Source organism: Lampetra planeri, chromosome 22 (assembly GCF_965212315.1).
Source record: "Lampetra planeri chromosome 22, kcLamPlan1.2.h2, whole genome shotgun sequence".
Classification (NCBI taxonomy): domain Eukaryota; kingdom Metazoa; phylum Chordata; class Hyperoartia; order Petromyzontiformes; family Petromyzontidae; genus Lampetra; species Lampetra planeri.
The window spans coordinates 12,380,319-12,404,201 of NC_136128.1; the positions used below are offsets into that span (position 1 = coordinate 12,380,319).

The 23,883-nt window shown below is 56.0% G+C and overlaps 1 protein-coding gene across 2 annotated transcripts in view; it reads right to left on the reverse strand.

Annotated features, from left to right (window-relative positions):
* The window catches only part of LAMA2 (laminin subunit alpha 2), a 93,799-nt gene that overhangs the window by 36,429 nt on the left and 33,487 nt on the right, over positions 1-23,883 (reverse strand). For both annotated transcript variants that reach the window (XM_078604515.1, XM_078604514.1), the window contains exons 4-22: positions 22,601-22,843; positions 20,833-21,012; positions 20,008-20,097; positions 19,333-19,450; positions 18,290-18,468; positions 16,671-16,776; positions 15,777-15,937; positions 15,351-15,491; positions 15,028-15,201; positions 14,421-14,522; positions 13,590-13,786; positions 12,687-12,798; positions 10,010-10,123; positions 9,438-9,565; positions 7,863-7,949; positions 4,655-4,866; positions 3,332-3,438; positions 1,418-1,598; positions 721-857 (exon numbers count right to left, since the gene is read on the reverse strand). In XM_078604515.1, the coding sequence (XP_078460641.1) occupies positions 721-857; positions 1,418-1,598; positions 3,332-3,438; positions 4,655-4,866; positions 7,863-7,949; positions 9,438-9,565; positions 10,010-10,123; positions 12,687-12,798; positions 13,590-13,786; positions 14,421-14,522; positions 15,028-15,201; positions 15,351-15,491; positions 15,777-15,937; positions 16,671-16,776; positions 18,290-18,468; positions 19,333-19,450; positions 20,008-20,097; positions 20,833-21,012; positions 22,601-22,843 (2,769 nt within the window). The remainder of the gene's footprint in view (positions 1-720; positions 858-1,417; positions 1,599-3,331; positions 3,439-4,654; positions 4,867-7,862; positions 7,950-9,437; positions 9,566-10,009; positions 10,124-12,686; positions 12,799-13,589; positions 13,787-14,420; positions 14,523-15,027; positions 15,202-15,350; positions 15,492-15,776; positions 15,938-16,670; positions 16,777-18,289; positions 18,469-19,332; positions 19,451-20,007; positions 20,098-20,832; positions 21,013-22,600; positions 22,844-23,883) is intronic.

Here is a 23,883-nt window from a genome sequence, read left to right on the forward strand (position 1 = left end):
TTTGGTTCACGTGATTTACATGTTAATGTTTATTTAGCTCTTGACTGTAGCAGAAATTTGATTGTACTGGAGTGCATCCCGGCAGCAAGGTTGGGGATTGTGTGTGAGTGTGGGGAATCTTTATGTCTAAATGTATGGGGTGGTGGCAGAGTGGTTCATAATAATTACCAGCGAAACGTCATACTCACATTATATATGTTGTGGATTTACTCTCCAACACACCGGTGGGCTGAAGTAGTAACTATTTGGCGTTTTATTTACGTGACAAACCCCTTACTAATTGGCTGTCTCGGGTGGTGGAGGGTTTTGACACATTTATACTTATGCAATCTAACCCAAAACACCTTTAGGAATAATATTGGTCGCGAAAGCTTGCTACGTGTTAAACTGGCATAGTGGTAATCGCCCTGTGCTACAAACCCGGCATTTCCCGCTCATGGCCAACACCAATGTCAATTATCTGAACTGGTCCTGGCCTTCCCGATATCGACTCCCCTAGTACCTGGTTCCGGTGCGTGAACATCGCCACTGAGGAGACAAAGGCGGTTGGGCGTGGTGCTGGCCACAAACTTATTTGTGCACCTAGCCGGCCTTCACGGATGCTACTCGCTCACGACACTTGCCCCCCGAGTCTGTTCAAGGCTACACGGGGGACCTTTGGTCTTTGAGGAACCCGGTGACCAAGGTATCCGACTTCTGTCCCCGCGTGCGGGCACTCACCTGGCAGCCATGCGCCGGGTCGTGACCCCAGCAGTTGGGGGAGCAGCGGTCACAGCGCGCCCCCTCCGTGTTGGGGGGGCAGATGCATCGCCCGGACACCGCGTCGCAGTTGTGGCCCGTGTGGTCGCACTCGCACCCTGCGTGACGCACAGAGACAAAGACATTCCACTAGTTCGGCTCCTCTTCACTTTTACTCAGCTCCACGGTTCGTTCGTCGCATGTGACTACAAGATCTGAAGTAACCCAGGCTGAAATTACAAATGGGGCGTTTGGCATCATCAGGACATGGGTGGTGGTCAAACCGTAAAGGAAATGCACCAAATATACAGAGAGGGGGCATACAACCGCAGCAGCCTGGGGCCCCTCTCACGAGACACCCGGAGTAGATGGGGAGCGGTAGTATAGAAGTTAGCGCTATGCTGCGCTACGAACCCGGCGACCCGAGTTCGATTGCCCCTCACGGCCAACACCAGTGACGATTATCTGAATCGGTCCTGGACCTCCCCTAGGTCGACTCAGCCTCAAATGAGTACCTGGTGCGGTGTGTAGTAAACATCACTATTGGGGAGGCAAAGGCGGCCGGGCGGGGTGCTGGCCACCCACCCCCTCGTGTACCGTTATGGCTACACGGTGTGGGGGGGTGAGGGTGGGGGGAATCGTTGTCTTTGTGTGTCACTAGTAAACTGCAGCGACTCACTGGTGCAGCCGCCCTCCTTGAAGTCGTAGTATCCCGGCGCACAGCGGTCGCACTGCCGTCCCACCACGCCCGGCTGGCAGTGGCACTGGCCGCTCTCGTCGCAGTCGAACGAGAACGCGCCAAACGAGTTGCAGTTGCAGGGCGCGCACCCCGTGGGCTGGCTCATCCCGTAGTGGCGCGCCTGCAGGGGCACGGAACGCACGGGCGGAACAGAACGCGGGTCCCGTTTGCCGTAACCCAAGCCGCGAGACCCGGTGCTTGCTGCGCTGACGCGGGACTCGTGAGGAACTCTAGGGGCGCCTGGCGGGGAAGCTACGGCCCGTGACTTCACGTCACGACCTCTTACACACGGAGACCACAGACGACTGTTACCCGTGCATCTTACTTGGGAAGGTAGGTAAAGGGGTAGTCCTGCAATTGCTGTGCTCGCGCCACTGTCGGCGGAAGGGCCTCCACTGGAGGGAGCTCTAGAGGAAATGCTCTCTCGAGGTTGTTTTTAGCCTACTCTTCCATCCTGGCCAGATGTTTTCAAAGTGGTGAAAGTACCCACACTTTACTTCACTATCGCTTGACCTGTTGATTCGTCTGTGGCCGTACCCATGAATACCGTTGGGGCGGACAGAGACGGTGGGGTTGGGGGGACTTAAGGAATATGCGACGAAATCTCGCACGGAGAGCGAATCGATCCGGCCACCTCTGGATTGCAAGTCGGCTTCTCGCTGTCGCACCATTGTGGCACGCCGCCTCGCAGCGTAGGAGCGAGAACGCCTGCTGGCACGCACATAGATCGCCTGCGCATTACGGGAGGCCACAAGAACGAAGATTGCAGCAGCTGCCTATTGGTGCAGCACAGCCCACGGGGCGGGAGCGAGCGCAGTGCGAACAATCAGAAACCGCAGCCCGTCGCGAGCGAGCAAAGGAGCTAGCGTGAGAAGGAGCGAGCGAAGGAGCGAGCGAGTGTGAGCTTTGGGTGGGGGCGCCGCCCGCTTAAGTACCCCGCCGGCGTGCGGAAGGCCGGCCCTGCGGTAGGAGCCGCGGGGGCAGCCCCCGGCGAGGCTGTTCTGCTGCTGCTGCAGCAGCTGCTTGTTAAACTCGCAGCGCTTCCCCGAGAACTCCGGCCTGCAGGCGCAGCGGCCGTGCTTGTCGCAGGTGGACGACGCGGCGCCCTCCAGGCTACAGCGGCACGGCTGGCACTTGCGCTGCTGAGCGTCCCACCAGCAGTTGGGCTTCGCCGGCGCGGCGTCGCGGAGGCAGAGAAAGGACAGACGGATGGACGGAGGGAAAGAGAGAGACAAGGGAGGAAAACAGAAGGAGCGCAGAAACGAGGACGGGCAGTGTGAGCAAAGGCGCAGCGGTGAAGTCGCAGCGTGGGAGACGCTGGTGGCGAAGGTTGAAATTCAGCAGCGACTACGTTTGGAAGGTTTCCAGCAGAGGAAAGGGAGCCAGCGAGGGATGAAAGTAGAACAGCAGATATGGGGATTGTTTTTTTCAAAGATTGTTCAAAAAGTAGTCCAACCCATCCAGACACGTTCCTAGGTTTGCGAGATTTATGTGAATAATTAAAAGTAATAGGCAACTGCCAGTTCGCTCACGAACGCATCCCCATGCCGTGCTGGTTTTCGGGTTTCTTTAACCGTACCGAGCCACAGTGAAACATTGGTAAAAGGGCACCCAGGACAAGCCCATAGATCCCACGCCGCTGACGTTAGCCGTGGCCAGGATTCGGGTTTATTGAGCAGTGCCGCCGGGTTTTGTTTGTTGGGCTCGGCGACCAGGAAAAATATTTCCGCACCCGGCAAGACCACATCCAGCATTCTTCTCACTCTGGCACGTGGCTGCTAGAAACCACGTGCCACAGACTCCACCGGCGGCCCCGGAAGAGGGCGGTGTGAGATGTGCAGGGCCGGTTCTCACCACGCAGTGGTCGCACTGCCTCCCGGCCACGTTGGGCTTGCACTCGCACTGGCCCGTCACGGCATCGCACGTGTTCGACTGCGAGCCGTTGGAGCTGCACTTGCAAGCTGAGAGCGGGGTGCACACACACGCGTACACACACACGCGCAGAGGAAACGCGCGAAGATTTCATCCGGTCAACATCGCTGCCAAAAAAAGCCTACGCCAGCCCTGGCGAATATAAGCGGCAGGCCGTCGCTCTCGGAATGCTTTAACCGCGTACCGATTCCACAAAGCTGAAAGCTGCACAACGACATCTATATCCCATAAAGGGGTGCGAAGTGCCCTCCGAGTCGGCATCCCCTGCCACCGCCGTCGCTGAACCCACGGGGTTGGTGAGCGAGACGCGGACGCGGCCGCTGGGACGCAGTTCCCCCGTACCCTCATGCCGCCTCTAAGAAGACGACGACCTAACGCCTTCTCGCAGGCTATATATACATTGCTGGAGCATCGATTTTAATTGCCCGTACTTATGATATTAAGACAGACCGTGGTGAGACTATAAACACAAGCACACGCCGCTGTAATCATGGTTTCCCCAGGGCCCGATAACGCACGCGATAGTTCTGGAAACATTTTAGCGGCAGGCTGTCATCAAACACTCGGGGAATTCACAAGAGCTGGGGCAATTTTCTCGTCTCCCGTTGTTTACACAGATAGTGGAATCTCAGAGCCTGTGTTGCTCAGTGAACTGACAGCTTCTCATCCCACCCACTGAACACAGCCCTGCACAACTCACCAGAATAATGGCTGAAAAGTGCCCCTTTTATCACGCAACACAGCAACAGGAGACGTGGGGACACTCAGTGAGATACAGCCGCACTGCTTTTTGTGTTTAGTTTGTTGTCCTTCCCTCGCACCACTGATTAGCACGGTTGGCTATGTACGGTGCAAACTAAGTTAAACGTGCACATACAACATCCAAGGCGGAGAAACTAACATAATGGGGACACGGAGACGTGGGGACACTCAGTGAGACGTTTGGACACCATCTCTATACCAGACAGACAGAGTCCATTCCCACGTAGTGCTTGTCCTGTGGACAGCCCTGGCCTTCGCAAAGACATGCGGGACCTCCACCACGAGCTCGGGGCCACGGAGATCGGTACGGCCCCACCGCCTACCCGAGCGGCATCAACGCGGCCCATCACCCGACTCCGCAGCCGACGGCGTCCCGACCGCTGACAGGCACGACGGCGACTCGGCGAGCGATGAAAAACTCTGGAGATGTTCTGTCAGTGACGGAGAAGGTGGCGGTGATGGCGGCAGGGTCTCTGCACTCACGCTGGCAGTTCTTGGCGACGATGGCGTCCCCGAAGTAGCCGGTGGCGCAACGCTCGCAGTGCCGCCCGGACGTGTGGCCCACGCAGCGCAGGCACTCGCCCGTCACCGCGTCGCACGCGCCCGGCGTGGACAGGTCCACGTTGCCATTGCACTGGCACGGCTGGCAGGTGCTGCCGGGCACGCCGGGGCTCCCGTAGTAGCCGTCGTCGCACCTGCGACGGAGCAACCGCGTGAACGTGAGCGCCGCCGCGGCGGAGACTCGCGAAAATATTTTCTGACGGAGCCAAACCGGTGGTAGGCATTTACAGGTTATAAATGTTTTTTCGTTTTACAACAGTTTTCGTCACAGGGAAATGGGGAGGGTTCACAGAGCGTGTGGAAGCAGCGCGTCTCGCGACGACGCACACCACGGGGGAAAGCGCCGCCATCAGGGGGGATTGGATGAGGTGCTCCTATACAAATAGCTTCCCAAAACACTTTTTGTTGATGAGAGGAGAGAGTCAGTCATAGCCATAGGCAATGGCACTCACACAGCTACACAACATATCATCGTGGGCAGGTTATTAAATTGGTCACTTTCCAATTTACATTCACAAAGAAATCTCAAACCGTCACACACAGTCACATTGAAACATTCCCTCGGGGTCAACTGCTCCGCTGGTCACCCCACCCTGCCCTCCCCCGCGGGGTCAACTGCTCCGCTGGTCACCCCACCCTGCCCTCCCCCGCAGGGTCAGCTGCGTGGACAATCGCGACATTGAGCGTACAACCACGGGCGCCTCACACACCACCCAGCCCTGGTGGTGGTGGTGGTGGTGTTGTTGCTATGAACTCGAACCAATGTTCCGGGACTTATCAGCGCTGCGAGCGATCTGTAACAGACGCCCTCGTCAGCATGAGCGATGCATCCCAGCGTCCCGCCTCAGCTGTCCGCATCCGTGAGCCTTCAAGGGCCTCCTTTCACAGGCGGGCAGAGCGGACGGGCGTCAGGTGGCGCCTGACCTTCGACCTCCCTAAAATACATCGCCGGCCGCGCTCGTAAAGTTTCGAGGCAGCTGGGACGGGGTTAAATCTGCCAGACGGGCTCCGTGTGCCGCAGGTCATTCTCTGAAGGAGGCTCGTTGTCTCCGTGTTGACGCAGCACAGACGCGCGCGTCGTGCAGTCCGCCTCGAGCTGCTCTCGCTGCTAACAGGGCCCCGCAGCGCAACACAAGGGACGCCTTTTCGGCCGCGATTGCTACCAGAGGAGGCCGCGTGGTGGTGGCTCAGAGTGCTGAGTGCTGAGCCGGCACTGCTGAGATGCTGGGTTCGAATCTGGGTTTCAGACGCTACCTGTGATTTAGTTCGTTAATTCGTTAATTCGCTAATTAGTTAGTTTGTTGATTACGTTTTTGAACCAGCTGGCCACCTAACATTAAAACTAACAATAACATATTTAAGAATCACAGTTAATAGACAAACAACATATAAACTGTACTCGTAAACATACGAAATGAATCTATGTTTATTAGCCCGCGTTCTCAAGTCCAACCAGTTGATGGTAGATATCTGCGCGATCGCTTGCGCAGATATCCGCCTGGTTAGTGAATGCCGGCACGAGAGACGGGGATTCGCGTGTGCCGCTAGCATCGCTTACATCCGGCGTGCGATCGTGATGGACAGGTGGCATGCCGCACACACACACGCCGGCACAGCGGGCGACGGACTCTACCATTCTGCCGCAGCTGAGCAACTCGAGAAGTTAATCAGGATTGAGCCGGGGTAGCGCCTGGGTGGGCGACCACCAAGCACAAAACGGTGGTGTAGGCTGCGGTGCGGCTACACTCTCAGCAGAGTGCAGGGCAGCAAAATCCATTGCTGCCCTCGACTGTTGCAACATCTACTCTGTCCATTGTCACCAATCCGCATTGGCCGGTGCGGTGAAGTAAGGTCGACTGCCCCCAAGATCTTCCCGGCGTGGGAAGGCCGTCATCCAGCTGTGGATTTCTAAATGTGCATGGTTACAGTATTCAAAGTGAAGACAAATAAACATCGACAGGGGTGAAGATCTGGGGAAATTTTTACAAAAAATAACGCTTAAGATCGATGGAAATTACTGCATTACCAGTGAGTCAAAGTGTTGGGTTAAGGAATTAATCAGTAAATAAATAACAGAGGTCACCATCGTGCCTGATGAGATTTAGCACCGCTTATTGTTAACAATCTCTTCTTCATCTTTCAAACAAAGCAAAACAAATGAAGTGGAGGCGAGCAGAGACATCACGAGAGCAACTGACGAGGGTTGGACACACGTGACTCGGCTCGAGCGGTGACTGAGAGGGGAACGGAGCACAGGGAGACGGCAGAAGAGACGGCAGCAGCAGCAGCAGCGGCGGCGGTCGTAGAGAGATGGCCTCACAGAGGTCAGAGGTCACTACTGGACAGGAGCAGCTGGGGAAAGGAGGGCATGGGGGAGGCCTTTGCCTGGCGGTGGGGAGTTACCGATGAGAGCAACAACAACAGCAACAACAACAGCAACAACAACAGCAACAACAACAGCAACAACAACATGTTCATTTGTTCATTAGCCAACACGGCGAGCGTAGAAGATAAAGTTGGTGCACAGTGGTTAAGACAACCTCCGCTTGAAGTTCTATTCTGGGAAAACGACGCAGCGTGCTTTACCCTAAGAGGCAGCACAGAAAATAGAAAAGCCTCAGCCTACTTTTAGAATTTCAGTGGCACAACTTCTTACGAGACTCGCACAGGCACCGCCAAGCCAGTGAATATACAACGATGCATTGTAGGCCACGGAATGTAAATACTGTAACTGCTTCTTAAAAAATTTGTTTGCAATACAAGCAAACATGTAATGCTACTATGTTCAATTCGATTGAGGTCATGAAGAAGCCCCCCGCGCATGTGGAACAAAACGTCGGACATCGTGAAGAACAGTGCGCAGAACGACATGACAACGCATTGGAGAGCTCAACATTTTAATACATTGCGGCACTGAGGATATTTCAGAGAATTAAAATCGTAAACGAGCACTGCTGTTAAATGTTCTACGGTGTTGAAAACATAAACTGATCTGGGCGTATGCATCGCGCAGAGATAGTGAAAGACAGCGGTACACGTGCAACACGGTGCTCGACGTTACGCGGCACGGAAATCAATTTTCCACGCTGCGCCACGGCCCAGTGGCGGCGCACCCCACGGCGCCTCTCACCTGTCACATCTTGCTCCCGCGTAGCCCGGGGCGCAGCGATCGCACAGCATCGCTCCGCTGGGCCCCACGCGGCACGTCGGGCTGAAGCTGCGGGACAGCGATTGCGGGAGGGCGGGGGTGGCGGTCAGGTCGAACAGCAGCAGCCAGAGCAGCAGCGCCGGCGTCGCGGACACACGGCGCCACGACGCCGCCATGGCTCTGCCGCGGCTGTCGGCTCTCTCTCTCTCTCTCCGTTCCTCCGCTCCGTTCCTCCGCTCGCGGCCCTTGAGCGCATTCTTCCGCGCCCGCCGGCCCCGTGGTCACGGCGCTATTTTGGTGAAGCCCTTATTTTTGGCACGGCCAGTTGCTGCCGGGATTGGTGCGAGTCGCGATGAATCACGCGGTGTTAGCGCCCGCGGCTAAAGCGAGAGACCGATGGTTTTTTAATGGTTCGGTCTGAATTTCTGAATTATCAAAATTAGCTGCAAATGAGTTTATTGGGTAGAACCATGTCGCGGTATCGTTAGCAGACGCCTATACTCGTCTGTGAAACACAACGCATGCGTAATAGCGTTCGTCCGATAAGACTGGCGGGGAGTGGCGGCACCTAACTGCCACAAACATCGCGGTCCTTTTACTTCTGATTTAAGCGACGCCCTCGAGATGTCAGGCAGTTAAATACAGAACCGCATCCGGCAGCTTGACAAGACCGCCGAATGCAGTAGCACCGCCCGTTCTCAACGACACGGATTGACTTTTTGAGCGGAGGAGGAACGTGACAATGCAGGTTCAATGGAAGGATCACTTCGCACGGTTTCCATTTGGTTTCAACGAAGCCAATCAGAGCGAACCGAACGTTCTCCAACAGCAGGGCCCAACAGGCGCTGGCACGGAGGCAGTGCCTGGGTTTCCGATACCGACATTGAAGCAGCACAGGGAGCAACAGGCAAACAGCGCAACGTGGCACGGCCAAGGGATGCCAAACAAAGAAGCGAGAGGGCGCGTTAATTCCGAGACCATTAATGTCCGATTGGCAAACGTTCACTACGGTCCAATTTAGCCTAAATGTAATAATTAATTGATAATTTCTTAAATGGGAAACACAGAGCAATTGTCAGCCCCGACTGTAAAACAAACAGAAAGAGACTTTGCAGGGGGAGAGGGGAGAGGGCACAAAACTCAACACAGACAGACGCCCCGCTCGGAAATCAAATGCAGGCCCTCCTTGCTGCGGGGCACGAGCGTGACCACTTGGCCACCGCCACCACCCTGCACCCAACGCTCCATGGACGGCGGTGCTCGTCTCTCGTTCACGGCGCCGAGTCAGCGGTAAGCATTGCAGTGAAATTTGTGAGAAAATCACCGCTGTTTCTACAAACCCTCTAAACCCTAAACGACAAAATGTTATTTTGAGCTGGTGGTTTGCACAAGGCCGAGAGCTTTTGAACGCGTCGCTAGCTCCGCGGGGACTCCGCGGCCGCTGCCTCGGCGTGCCGTGCCACGTGTACGCGCGTGCATGCGTACGTGTGTGCGTACGTGTGTGCGTGCGTGTGTGCGTACGTGTGTGTGTACGTGCGTGCGTGCGTGCATGCGTACTTGTTGGAGGGGATGGAGAGAGGGCAGGCGCATGGCTGGCAGTCGTGCGGCGTTCCCTCCTGGGCGTTCCCATAAAACCCTGGCAGGCATCGCTCGCAGCGCGGCCCCACCGAGTTGTGTTCACAGTTCTAAGGGGGGGGGGGGGTGGCGAGGACGCGAGAGGGAAGAGAGAGGGAGTGTCGTCACGCGTGCACTTGGGGCCCTTCGTCAATACACCGCGGGATGAGGGCCTTCCGTGCCATACGGGTAATGTCGGCTGTTGACAATGCTTCACCGTGCCGATCGGCGCGTGTTGGTGAATGAAGGGGTGGGTGTGCAGTACAGATCGGGCGCAATACATCGCTCGCCGCGCGTGGATCGCTGCGCTGCCAGCGCTCCACACTTAGTGAGATCCACAGAGGGGGGGCGGGGGTTCTAGATCGATCGCTGCGATGCACAAATTTATGTGGCTAGGTCATGGCTAGATCACGGCCAGCAGTGGCTAGATCACTGCTGCTGCTGCTGACGAAGACGACGAGCAGGATGACGATCTACCCCCCGAGCGACTCCCAGCGTGGGGCGCGCGAGCTCACCAGGCAGTTCCCAGAGACGTCATCGCACTCGGTGGCGTGTCCGTGGCAGTCGCAGGGCTCGCACGCCCCGGCGTAGAGGCTGCCGTTGACGCGGCGGTGGCCCCGCACGCACGCCTGCCGCCGCCGGGGACACAACGGCGAGTCAGGGGCTGCAGTGAGGGTCACGCAACTCGGTGGGCGGTGTGGGGGGGGGGGTGCCTCGAGAGGGCAGGGGACAGGGGAGCCCATCTAGGGTTGCCGCATGTTCCCCGTTTCCCCCGGATCGTGCCCCTTGTTGAGGAGGCAGCTGCGCTGCTGTGCTGGGAAATCTGTGAGTCTTCCCAGGACATTAAGATAAAAAAAATGTTGTCGGTTGCACAGTAATAATAATTATACGTAACATAAGACGAAGTATGTACATGATTACCATATTCTCTGGATTATAAGACACTCTGGAAAGTAAGACACACTCCAAACGTGTACCCGGTGTCAGTAAAGTGATACAAATCTGGTCTCTCACACACACAGACACACATCAACCTTATTATTACGACGCAACCCCCAAACTTTGCTTTAAAACACAGGGGAAATCGAGTGCGTCATGATCCAGAGAATACGGGAGTCGTTCTCCCCGGGCATTGTGAGATATTCCTCCTCCTCCTCCTTCTTGCCGTGACAGATCTCGGTGTTTGTTGGCCTGCCTCACAAGTGGCGACCCCAGCCCGTCCCGTGTGGCCGATGCGCAGGGGAAGTTCACACGTGTCACGGGCCGGCGGGAGTGTCTAGGAGAACGAATTGAGAGCAAAGGCGTTTCAGGCGGGGAGAGAGTGCGAGAGGGAGGGAAGAAATGAGCGCGAAGAGAAGGAGATGTTACAGACCGTCTCCAGGGGAGCTTGGTGAAGAGCCGTGTCAGAAACATCGAGCTCCTCACTTATCTGGGGTCGAGGCGCAGCATAGAGAAGGGTTTTACTGACGGAGGCAGAACAGAGAGCTCAGAAGCACGCATTGTATGTAAGAAGGTGAAAAAAGCAATCGGTAAGGTTGCACAGTGTGCCCAAGAATTGAGGTTAAACCCAGGGCATCAAACCTCACGACAGTAGAGAAGGCCACACTTCGTCATTGTCAAGCAACGTTAGCCGGCGGTGCCTTCCAAGCCGGTGTGTTTCTGTTTTAAAAAAATATATTTTAAATGGTTCCTCAATTTTTATCCCGATCGCGCTGTCGGCTTCACGGGACGAAGAATCCATTGGCATCGCGCAGAGCTGTGCGACCCTTCGTGTGAGAGAGCGGCCCACAGAAGTGGATATCACAGAGCTGCCTCTGAGATCCCTTCTTCAAGTGACCTCTGATCCACACAGTCAAGGGAGGCACTATCCTACCCACTCCGCCTGAGAGGGTCATTCTCAGAGCTGGAGTTTATTCAAATTAAGTGCTGAGACCAAATTCATCGCGCTAACAAATGTATTTTTGTCCAGTCATTGTTGATTGTGCTAAGACCATCGAATCACTGCACCGGAAAACCTCGGCTGTAATCGCAGGCACTTTGCCTGGATTTGAAACCCGGATCTCAGTGGTGGCAGCTCAGCAGCGCTCTGACCTCTGACCCACACGGCCAACTCCCTCATGCCCATATTAGTATCACTTGACAGCCACGTGTTGTGTGGGTTTAAAGGGAGACTTTTTGGACACGCTGTGAAATTAATCAAAAACACCAAAGCATCAATATTTTAGGCAACACGTTTAAAGAAAGGTTACAGAGAAACTCGAGGAATGGTGTCATTCAAACCCTGACATAATATCTGCTGTCGACCTCTCGTGGTGCGGGTCCAATAAGAGGCTTCCCATGCGGCGACATTTGAAAGCGTTTACCACGGCTGCTGTTTTGAGTTTGTGGCTATGACAGGCGATCGTAAAACTCTTTGAAAAAGCCACTTTCCAAAATGTTTTAAAACTGCAGCCTCCCTCAAGGAAACAGCTTCACAGGCTCCGCTGAAGAACATCAAACATTTCTTAACCTCGCCTCGCGAGAAGGGCAAATGGAATTTTATTAAATGTCAACCTCGCTTACAGTCCCGGCGCTGCGCGTCGGCCGTTTACACGCAGTTTTGATCTCCGCACAGATCTCTTGATTGAACACAGGCCGGGCCTGAGACTCCTCGTGACCCTGAGCGTCTACCCTGCCACTCGTGGCTCATCTCACGTCTCTAAGTCAGCAGGACAAGGTCCGCAGGCCCTCTCAAGGGAAACTTCAGCCCTCCCAGTTGCTTCAGTTGTTTTTCCCTCCCCACATTTGTATTTTCCCTACTGTGCTATTATCGTTGTCCCGACACGAGGAGCCCATTCTGAAACGCTCGCACGGCCCCCCGCGACTCTCACGCCTCAGAGCCACGGCTGCCTCTCTCCATAAAATACACGTCCACCAAAAGGCTTCTAATGAAGGGGCCGCTGGGACAAAGAAGGGCATTGCCTCATCCCGCTCGGGAAGGTGGCAAGCTGGTGCTGCGCACTAATAAACCTCGTCAGGGATGAGCGAGCCCCGAGGCTGGAAGTTTCTGCTTCTGTAGCGGAAATAAGCGCACGGAGGCATCATTACGTGAAGCCGCGCTGCTAGATACGTTTGCGAACGTGGTCGCACGCGGACGCTCTCTGAGCCCACGGTGTCGCGTGACGGTACGTGGACCGAGGTTGCCGTCGTCACCTCGCACGACGTGCCGCTGTAGCCCGGCGGGCATTGGCACAGCTCCACATCGGAGGCGGCGACGGCGCCGCGCGTTCCCTCCGCCGCCACCTCCAGCGTCACCGAGCTGAGCCTGTGCGGGGAGAGGGGCGCGGGAGGAGAGGGGCACAGGGAGAGGGGCACAGGGAGAGGGGCACAGGAAGAGGGGGGCGTGGGGAGAGGGGCGTGGAAATAAGCAACATCTGTGTAATTCTAGTTTTTCCCCAACAAGGGCGATCCTTAAAGGTTCCTGTTAATGTCATGAATGCCTTCATTCTTGGGTAGCAGAATCCATGCGCGTGTGATGCAGGTAGGCAGAACGCAGGACTCGAAGGGTTGTCCTGGTAAAACTTTACAATAACCCACGGGTGAATCTATTTATCTTCGTTGAGCAGTGGATAAGTGTCTTCCTCGGCTTGTCTGTTTGCCAAGCCCACCAAGAGGCGGTTTACCAGCCTAGAAGTAACCTATCCTCGCTTCACTGGAGCACAGAGATAGCACTAAAGCTCTTAGCATTGTCCAGACCACCAGTTCAAAAGAACTGAATGCGTGGCCATTTTGATTTTTTTAAACCACCAACGGGCAGCAGTGAAACACAGACACAAGTGAAGCCGGTTTGGTCCTCATTAGGACTCATCGGCACGGTACAGCCATCAATGTACGCTGCTGCCATGCGCCTCTGGCAGCCCCGTACACGGAGAGGGCTGTAACCACTGCACTACGGGGGAACACCATCAGCACTTGCGTGAAGCATTTCATTCGATCTCTTCACAATCCGTATTCGTCACTTTGGATTGTACCAGCTCCCCATAGATGGGGGACGCACAACGAACTGGTCATGATTGTCGTCGTAGTGATCGTGACGACGACGACGACGACGCTCACCGGTAGACGGCGTGTGGCTCGGAGCTGTACGGCACTCGGATGAGGACGGCCGCGAGGTCGGTCAGCACCGTCATGAGGTCGTGCTGCGTCACGCCCGCCGCGAAGGAGGAGGGCAGCAGGCGCAGCGACACTTGCTGCTCCTCGAAGGGGTTCATGGGGGCCTCCTCGCCGTGCCACACCAGGTGCTGGCCGACCCCCTGGAGACGCCGCGGCGTCGCGCCACACGAGGGCGCGGCGGCACCACGCACACGCACGGGGGGAGGGGGGGGGGGGAGGGGGGGTGGGCGGGTGGGTGGGGGACCGCGTGCGTCAGTGGTTTTGCGTACGCATGCGATTTTGTATTTCCCCGACCATAGTCGGGTTGCGCTGTCGGCATCATTCCACGAGGCACGGTGTCCTCATTCAGTTCTCGGGCAGACCACTTCAACTCTTCCTGTTGGAGAGTGGCCCACGGTAGTGAATATCACAGAGCTACCTCGGAGAGCCCTTCAAGTTCTACAAAATAGCAGGCAGCACTTTCTCACCTGCACTGCCAATGACAGTCGTGTCCACCACAGAGTAATATCCATCACGTGTATTTTTTAAATCTTAGAAATAGGATTGAGTGAAGTTAAGTGCAGGGGCAAATTGAATTCGATTAGGTTTGCATTCTTTGGTGAACGGGCTGACACCTTCACCTCGCTACGGCTGGTCAACTCCAGATCTCAGCCGTGCTGGGTCAGCACTCCGATCACTGAGCCGCCCATCCAAAGCCCTTCACGTGGTGGCTAAGCCCCCTTGCTGGGCCCTAACGTGTACGTCCGCTCCATGTCGCGCTGCTTGCCCCCTTACCTCCAGGATGACCTCCAGCCGGGCCCGCACGGCCGGAGCGAACATGTCCGGGGGTAAGTCGTACGACAGCGTGAAGCTCAGCTCGCCGCCGTAAGCGGTCAGCTGCAAGGGCAGACGATGCACCAGAGTTACTACCATCGCCATCAACATCCATCATCAATCATCATCGTTATCACTGATTATAAATTAACTACGGAAAATGATTAGCAAATCCCTGTACTTTAAATGAGAAATGTGGGCCACGTCTTATAATCCTGAAAATCTCCTTCTGGAAAACGGTTCTCCATTGCAAAACCTGACCCCCCAGAGGACAGAAGACGCCACGAAATATTCAGAATCATCTCTCGGACGGCACCTCTCCCCATTGTAAAGCAGCGCCTTCATCGTCATCGTCAGCATCTTCACACTCTCTGCGTAGTAGCGCATTCTCCCTATTATACAGTACACTATTTTTCTTTCGAAAATGCCTTCAAAAGTTTATTGTGCGTTTTAATTTCCGGAGCGTCTTATGGTCTGGAGAATACGATCCTGCATGGGAGGCACCTTATAAATACTAAGCAACGATGACAACAACGACGACGACGATGTTGATGATGATGACGATCACCTTGTTTCCCAGATAGGGGCTGGAGGCAGCCCAGTAGTAAGTGGCCGGCAGCACGCGCCGAGCCATCGTGTTGTTGACGCTGAGCTGCAGCGGCCCGTCGAAGCGGTCCTGCGTGGGCAGCATGGCCTGCTCCCCGCGCCTGTCCATCAGCCGCCAGCCAGACATGTCCGACACCTGGCAGAGACGATGGGGGAGAGAGGGGACGGCCGTATCAGCTAATCAGGGTATGGGACACGGGACACGTGGTACAAGACACGGGACACGTAGTACGGGACACGGGGCACGGAGCACGTGGTACGGGGCACGGGGTGCGGGGGCCTCACCTTTGCGCGTGCCCAGGGGATGCTGTCGCACATTCGTGTGACTCCGAAGCAGAAGCACTCGGTGCAGCCCAGCGCGTTGCTCTCCTGTAGGTTGTAGTGGCCCGGCTTGCAGCTGTCGCAGTGTTTCCCCTGCACATTGGACTGTGGGAGCGGCGACAGCAGCAGCATCATCGTCATGAGCCATGACCTATCCACTGCTGCTTTTATGCCTCGCCATCTCTCAAGGCCTCGCAGTTCAACCTTCCGTCTCAATTATGCACGCGGTTCCGTTTGTCTCGATCTGTTTTCATTTGGCGCCTTCAACCGCGCCACACGTAGCACTCTACTTCCATGCTCCCCGCCCTTGCCAGCTGGCCCTGACTCGGGCACCGAAGTGCGATGGGAGGAGGCCCCGTCCCCGAGGGGCCGCTCGCGTCTCTGCCCTACCTTGCAGACGCACGGCTCCTTGCAGGGATCCTTGTTGATGCTGCCCTCAGTGCTGCACTTGCACTTGACGCAGTTGGGGAAGCCCTTGTAGCCAAACGCGCAGCGGTTGCACCGCTCCCCGCCGTAGCCCGGCTTGCACCGGCAGCTCCCTGGCGCCAAGCCTGACGCACGCACGGGGGGGGCAGGGATGTTACCGACGGGCTTTCGGGTCGTGCCGAGCGACGCGCTATTCATGCAGAAGCTCCCAGCACGTGGAGTAAAATGTCAGACGTCGGTCCGAAAGGTTACGACCCAAACGCGCGTCAGAGAGCTCGACTGCAATGCAACCATGGCAACAACCTAAGTCAGACCATCGCGAGCTTGTAATAAAAATTTACCGCTTGCCCGATGTATTTCTCTTATTTATTCCAGTACGCTCAAAGGGTTGTCTGACGAGTCTCTCATCGTTTACAAAAAAAAAAATATCAGTTTGAACGTACATGTAAAGGACAGCCACTGAACATTGCAGACCATGGGGAGAAATGCTGTTAATGAGCACCTATTAAGGCAGGCGTGGCACACAAGTGGGTTGTGTGGCCAGAACCGTTCTGATATTTAAACACCACACAATAGATTATTTGAGTCAAAAAGCCAACAACGCACTGCTCTAGGAACCTGGCGCCATGTGAGTTTGATTTCCGTCCGTGTTAAACATCAGTGGTGAGTGACATCTGAAACGGTCCACGGAGCTCCCCGTTCATGAGTCCGCACTGACTAGCACGGCGAAGTACAATCAAACAATCCCTGCCGCCGACTCCGCGACGGCGCGGTGAGGCCTTCATCTAGCAGTGGATCGACGAAGGGCCTGGAATTATTATGGTGACTACCCTCACAGGGCAAGGAGGGCGGCCTCACCGTCGGCGGAGGAGCTCTCCTTGTCGTCCTTGACGCAGACCTTGCTGACGGAGCCCACGGGGTTGCAGTTGCAGGGTCGGCAGGGGTTGGGGTCCGTGGGCCGCACCTGCGTGTGGACACGGCAAGCGGGAGCGCGAGGTCACGCCCGGCTCAATTCCCTCGCTTCCCTTGCTGGGGGATTTCACAGCCGCGACCCTCGCGACCGTTGCGACCTTCGTGATGCGTTCGACCGTCACGACGCGCGAACCTTGCGACCCTGGCGACACTCGCTACGTGCACAATGTGCACGACCCTAGTGACCCTCGTGACCCGGGCGACCCTTACGACCTTCGCGACCCGCGGGGCCTTCATTCCGAGTGCAGCGATGCGGCCCAGCCGTGGCGACTTTCAAATTAACTTCCTGGGCGCAAAGGTGCATCGTGGAGGGAGCGATCGAATACCAAACCCACGAACGTCGATGCAGCCAAGATTCGTCGTGCGGCGCGTACCGATTGAACCCGGATGGCGCTAATGCGGTTCTCAGGTTACAAGCGATACGATGCTACGCGCCGCTTATGCTTCACGGTGGACGTTAAACATCACGCGACGTCACCCCAAATGAGTCGGCCATTGCCTTCACGGTCCACAACTGAAGGTTTACCGACGAATTAGACGACTGGGATCACCCAGAGCAACACCGTCGCCCGCTGCAAAACTATAGAACGCAGCACCTTTGTGATAGCCTCGCACTGTAAGAATGGCGCGAATACTAAATGTACTCACGATTCCATTTGTTCTTCCCAACTCGCGTAAAAAAACATTTTGTAGAATGTGTATTACATCCTGATTGTGATTGGTGAGCACGTGCCAGTGTCTCCATCGCCCGACGACAGGATGAATGACCAGGACGGAGTGTTTTTGGCTATTTGGTCAAAATGTGACATTGGCCCACCGTTGTTTATGATTATTGTCGGTTAGTGGGACCATGGCTGGGCCCGGTAACATTGTCAAGTTGTGATGGGATTCTATCCTGGACACCTTTGCTATTATGATTACAACACAATTACACTTATAATTGTTATTATCGTGCGTCTTTACTCAGGAAAGCCTCACCGAATATAAATAATCTTTTTCAGGAGGGTCCTGCCAAGTTTTTGCAGAAGGAGAACATGATTGCTGCGTATGATCGCAATTGAGTAATTTGCAGATATTTATTTTACTTGCCAAATTAGGATCCTGGCGGCAGCACACAAAGGCCTACTGGCATCACAGGGTATCTAAGCTCCATTGTGAAGCAGGCGGCGTGCACTTGTATGGATAACACAGACACTGCAGCATTAACCAGTGCAGATGCTGGAGCCGAACCGTGAACCTCTACGAGTGGGCGTACGCCCTTCTGCTGTGCCAAGTGTCTAAACGTGACGTCACCCCAAGACGCTGTGAGGACTGTACAATTGGAAGACTCAAGACGAAGTGGCAGAGGGTGGGTCGAGATGGAACGGAGACAGATCAGCGCAGAAGAGGAACACAGAGCAGCTTGGAGGCAGCGACACATCGAGGCAAACGAGCGCAGATGTGCCGCGTCGGTCACGAAGCTGGCGACGATGGCGACGGCGAACGTGGAAGGTCGCGACGAGCACCTTCGGCGGTCTGAAGAATTCGTCGACGCAGATCTCGCAGTTCACGCCGGCCGTGTTCTGCGAGCAGTTGAGGCAGACTCCGCCGCCGACGAACTTGCCGGCCGTGTTGAGGCTCAGGTTCCTCCGCGCGACGTCTGGGTCGTAGTAGCATTCGCCCGCCTTCCCGTGGCAGTTACACTCTGCCCGTTTGAACACACGATTAATAGCGGGTACAAGTTAAAAGCGCAGCCCTGAAATTGTCCGCTCATGCCTCTGCTGGCCCAAAGGCCTCCGCTGGAGGGCGAGATCGTTTATCTTTTTAGAGCAGGGGTCCCCAACCCCCGGGCCACGGACCGGTACCGGTCCGTGTCCTGTTAGGAACCGGGCCGCACAGCAGCAGGAGGTGAGCGGTGAGTCCGCGCGTGGCCCGCCCCCATTGTTTTATTATTCACCACTTCAGTCCGCGCCTCTTTCCCGCACTGCGCACTTGTCTCAGTCACGGTTTTGGTAAGGCCACAAGCTCTAACCCCTAGTAGCCACAATGAGTAAAAAACAAACGTCACTGGAGAGCTTTTTTGAAAAAGGGGAAAGACCCAATGATGACCCCCCCCCCCCAGTCAGTAAAAAAATTGTCTTCCACGAAACTGGTCCCTGGTGCCAAAAGGGTTGGGGATCGCTGCTTTAGAGGACATTGCTGCCTGCTGTTCCAGCGTCCACGCTGGCCAGACATATCAGAAGGGGCCGGAGTACCCACATTTTGCGCCACCCCAAGTGACCTGCCAATCGACTAACTTTGGCGAACCCATTTATGCCAGGGGACGGGATCGAACCGGTGATCGCTGGATCGCCACGGCACTTTGGCAGCAGCGTCCGTGTTTATCCGATGGTCCGAACAGATAAACATCCCCTCTTGTCGGAAACGGAGTGAAGTTTCCCGGGCCGTCCCCGATTCCACGACGCCCCTTGCCGCTTCTGGCAGGAAAGGGGCACGCTCACCGCCCGTCCGCCGACGCGGCCGTTAGACGAGAGGAGCGGCGAGAAAGGAAGCGAGGGGCGACTCTTACTCTCGCACAGGTTCCCACTCGCCACGGTGCCCGGCTGCCAGGACATCTGGTGGTACCCGGGGCAGCAGCGGTTGCAGCTCTCTCCGCACGTGTTGTGCTCGCACTGGCACGTGTGTTTCTGCAGTGGGAGAAGAGGAGCGGATGTGTGGGGGGGGGGGTGGGGGGCCCGGGGGAGTGGGGTCAGTCAAGCACAACAACGAAGAATTCATTGAGTAAATTAATAGATTCGATATGGTGATGGGTAAATGGGCAACCCTGCAATTGCTTGCTCCAGTCACCGCTGGTGGAAAGACCTCCCTTGATCCATCACCCCTCTCGAGGGTAATTGGCCTGCTCTTTCACACTGGATAGATGTTTCGGACGAGGTGAGAGTGCCCACACTTGACACCCACCATACAGGACCTGCTGACCGGCTAACTGTGGCGAACCACAATCACACGTACCACGTGACCTCAAGACTGTAGCCTATCAGACAAAGACCGCCCGCCTCCCCTGTATGTCCACAACCGATCATAATGATCGTTGAAATAGAATTAGTTTCGGTTAAGTTATCGTCGGGGAAAAGGAGTGGGGCAGGACACCTAGCCAGGGGTCAGATGACCGATGGGTGGAGATGAACAATGGAATGAAGGCCGATGGAGGGGAAGTGACACGCCGCCAGGGTCATGGCTGTACCTTGGTGCTCGAGTCGTAGAGGCAGGCCCTGGCGTGGCCGTAGCAGATGCACATCCCGCCAACAGAGATGTCTTTCACCGAGTAATAGTACTGGAACGACATAGGTGGCCATGACAGCAGGGGTGAGTAACGCGCGGCCGAGGTTTCCACCTCCGCGGTACAAAACACCGGGACGTGTCACAACGCCGTGAGAGGGGAGAAAACAACGGGCCAAGTCGTCGTCTTGGAGCAAGGTTTTCTCGTTGTTACTTTTTACGCAACGAACAATAAATGTAACTTGTAATGGATTTATCATCACAGCAGCTGCCTTCTCAAGGAGAGGGACAATCCTGGGAAAACCAGGACAGGTGGCAACCCCTAGCCGAGCCCCTGAGGCAGCATGCAGCAGTAGGCAATCACCGCACGGATGGTTTATAACAAGGATGGCACCACTGTGCACTTGTCTTATTGTCCTGCCGCTGTCTAAAATAATTACCACAAATTTGACTCTTTAGAGTTGGTGGCCTAAACAAGGCTGTGTGCTTGATACACGTGGCACGGTGCCCAATGGCCACCCTTGGTGGGTTCAGAATGTGTATTTTGACAGGGAGGCTTCGCGAACACACGCTCGCCTCTCCCTCGCCAAATCAGGAAAACCATTCGTGAGGAGCATGGGGGGGGGGGGGAGGGGGGGCACGGGTGGACCAGGAAAGCAAGCGACGAGTACAGTATTTACTCGAAGGTCAGCGTCGGATATAAACATCGTCTGGGCGTACTGCACGCTTTGTTTGATCACGGTCGCGGTGGTGAGTAAACATCCGTGGCGGTGGCGGTGCACGTGCGTACGCGGCGGGTCACGATGGGGTCGAGCTCCTGCGGGCCGTGGTGGTTCAGGGTCATCAGGTCGGCGTTGAGCGTGCGGATTCGCTGGAAGCTGAAGCGGATGAATCGCGCCGACGTGAACTCCATCAGGGCCGGGGAGGGGTCGTCCGCGCTCGGCCGCCCGTTTATCATCGACGTGTGGATCTGCGCGCATCATCGGGGTTAAAATCGTCATCGTACTCGCCGTCATCATTATCGTCATCACCGTCGTTGACATCAAAATTGTCGTCGTCATAAAATTCCATGATGATTGTCATCGCCATGGTCATCATCGTCGTTGTCACCATCGACAGCCACGATCTAGTCACTCCGTGACCAAGGCCTGCCCAAGCTGTCACTACAATCCCACTGGATCCTGCACGCGAGCTCATTCCACGGCTCCATCTCTGCAGCGGCGGTGCTTGTCGAGGCAGCGCAGCGAGGGGTGTTCAAATGGTGTGGAGAAAAAAGTGGCAATTCTTTTCCCGGGCCTCACACCAAAGAGAGGTCCCTACAACGGGGGCTCCTCATCTGTCGCTCACGAATTAGGGGGCACCGCGTGGATTTCTGCCCCGGGCCTCCAGGAAACTCTGGAAGACCCTGCGCCGAGCTGATAGGCGGTGGTGATTACGTGTACACCACACCCGCGTCTCGGAATGTAATAGTTTGCGTCGGAGCATTTCCTTCAGGAAGGAGAGCCTTCAGCAAAGTCATTAGCCGAGTCTCTGCAGACCAAACAAATCCAAGGCTACGGACGCGGCTTCGCACGTTCACTCCCGAGCAGCCCACCTCCCTGGTGGCGTTCGCGCAGTCGTCTCTGCTTTAGATTTACACTTTGCAAGAAAAACGACGCACGAGTCGCGCCGGCTGTATTCGTGCGGGAATTCACGGCAATTAGGCGCGGCCTGGGAAATGAGGGGTGAAAAAAAAACTGGGGCAGATGTTCAAAAATTCAATCGCTCTCATTGTGCGTCGAGTTCTCGTTTCATCGCGATGAATGATTGCACCGATTTTTCTTTTTTGAACACGCAAACAAATTCCACGCAATCTCCGGCCGCCTCGCCTTGCGCGCTTGTCGGGAAGTTATCGTTACGGCGCGGAAGCTTGAGACTCGCACGTGAACTTTTCAACTGTTATGTTTATATGTACGGTTTATTGCATGTATAAGTTCACTGAAGCTGCAACCGGATATAGTAATTCGTGACTGCTTAGTCGCAGAGTCGGCAAGTTTTTAAAACAGACACATGGCGAGGAGTGCCGGGGCAGGGATTGCCAGCCAGAGTGTCCCACGGCCCTGTGGCGTCTGGGATTGAGCCGTCTTGGAGTGTAAACAAGGAAGTATTTACGCGTATGTAAATCACCTTTTACTAACAACAAGGATACATTGTTTCTAATTATAGGACTTTGGGACAGAGTTAATTTAAGACCAGCAGAGATGTATAGCGGTGTGGTCACGTCAGTACCATCTACGCCCAGCCTTATTCGTCTCTCTGACATTCCGAAGAAAGTGCTGCCCCCTATGCGCGTCGACTTTGGGATCTATTGAAGGCTTCTCAGAAGCATCTCTGGGACATCTCCTTCCGCGGGCCGTTCTCGAACACAAAGGGCTACATCCGAACGCATAACTATTCGTCTCGTCACACGATGGCGATCACGCAATCGTGCTAATCTTTCTGGAAAACATTTAGAAAGATACAAACGGACCAGCACACGCGCGCACACACACACACACGCGCGCACACGGTACGCGTACCTCCCCGTTCTCGAGCGGCACCAGCCGGGAGTAGTAGGATGTGCAGATGACCTCGTCGTCGCGCCGGTAGGTGGGGTTGCCGATGGTGGGCATGACGCTGTAGCGGATGAGGCAGTCGGCGTCGGTGACGGCGTAGTACTGCCACGGTGTGTACGCCACGCCGTCCAGCGAGCGCTCCAGCACCCAGCTGCCGGGCCGCGGAGAGTTGGCCGCTTTCAGGATCACGTAGGCGATCTGGAAGACCTGCGCGCACGCACACACGGGGAGAGGGGGCCCGCGGTGGAGGTGGCAAGCGGTGGGGAGGGAGATCGTCATCGTCGTCGTCGTAAAGCCATGGTCAATCCACTGCTGGACGAAGGCTTCCAAGCCGCTGCAACCTACAACAATCCTGCAATGCGACAATCCACGCAGGACCTGCGCACGACCTTATTCTGTCGCTCCATCTCCCCGGTGGACGTCCACTCAGATGCAATCCACCTCTTGGCGACCACTCCGTTAGAGATAATGAATCAAAATTAAATAAAAAGTCCAAAACTCTATGTTACCCAGACTTAACCCTTAACTGCTACCAGCTGTCACGTATCTTTGTCAACCGCTTGATCGTAACTTTTATTATTATCATCATCATCAGCCATGATCTATTCGCCGCTGGATGAACTCGGGAACCCCAAGTTCGATTCCCGACGACGGTGAACATTATCCGAACGAGTCCTTCGGCCCTCTCCCATCACCAACCCGTATTGACCAGCGTGGTGAAGTAAGGCCGCATCTAGCAAATCATCCCGGGGCCCCATGAACGTTGCGGTGTGGGGAGGCCTTCATCCAGCAGTGGAATGACGACGGGCTGCGATCTCAAATGAGCGCATCGCGTTCCGAGGTCGGCGCCCAGGTGCAGCTCGTGGTGGAAGCAAACAAGAGCGCCCCCCGGGCGAGCGGCTAACGAGAGCGCCCCGGGGGCGCGCGGCGGCGAGTCGCTCCGTCTCCGCAGCTGCGCCGCTCGGACGCCCCCGGGACAATGGCCGCATTTAGCACCGGGCGGCACGGGGGGAGGGGGAAGACAGCGCCGCGTGGCATTCCACCGGGCACGGCGAGCCGGCGCCGTGGCGCGATCGTGACCGCCCCCTGCCACGCGGCACCCCGGTTGTGGGACGCTGTAGCCGGTGCGTCCGCCAAGCCGCGCGCCGTGGGGTTGGAGCTCAGGCTGAGAGCCGCGATCTTGTCCGCACACTCCGCGTGAAGTCGAGGGAATGCACTTGACACATTCTGGAGGTTGGCTCGAGTCA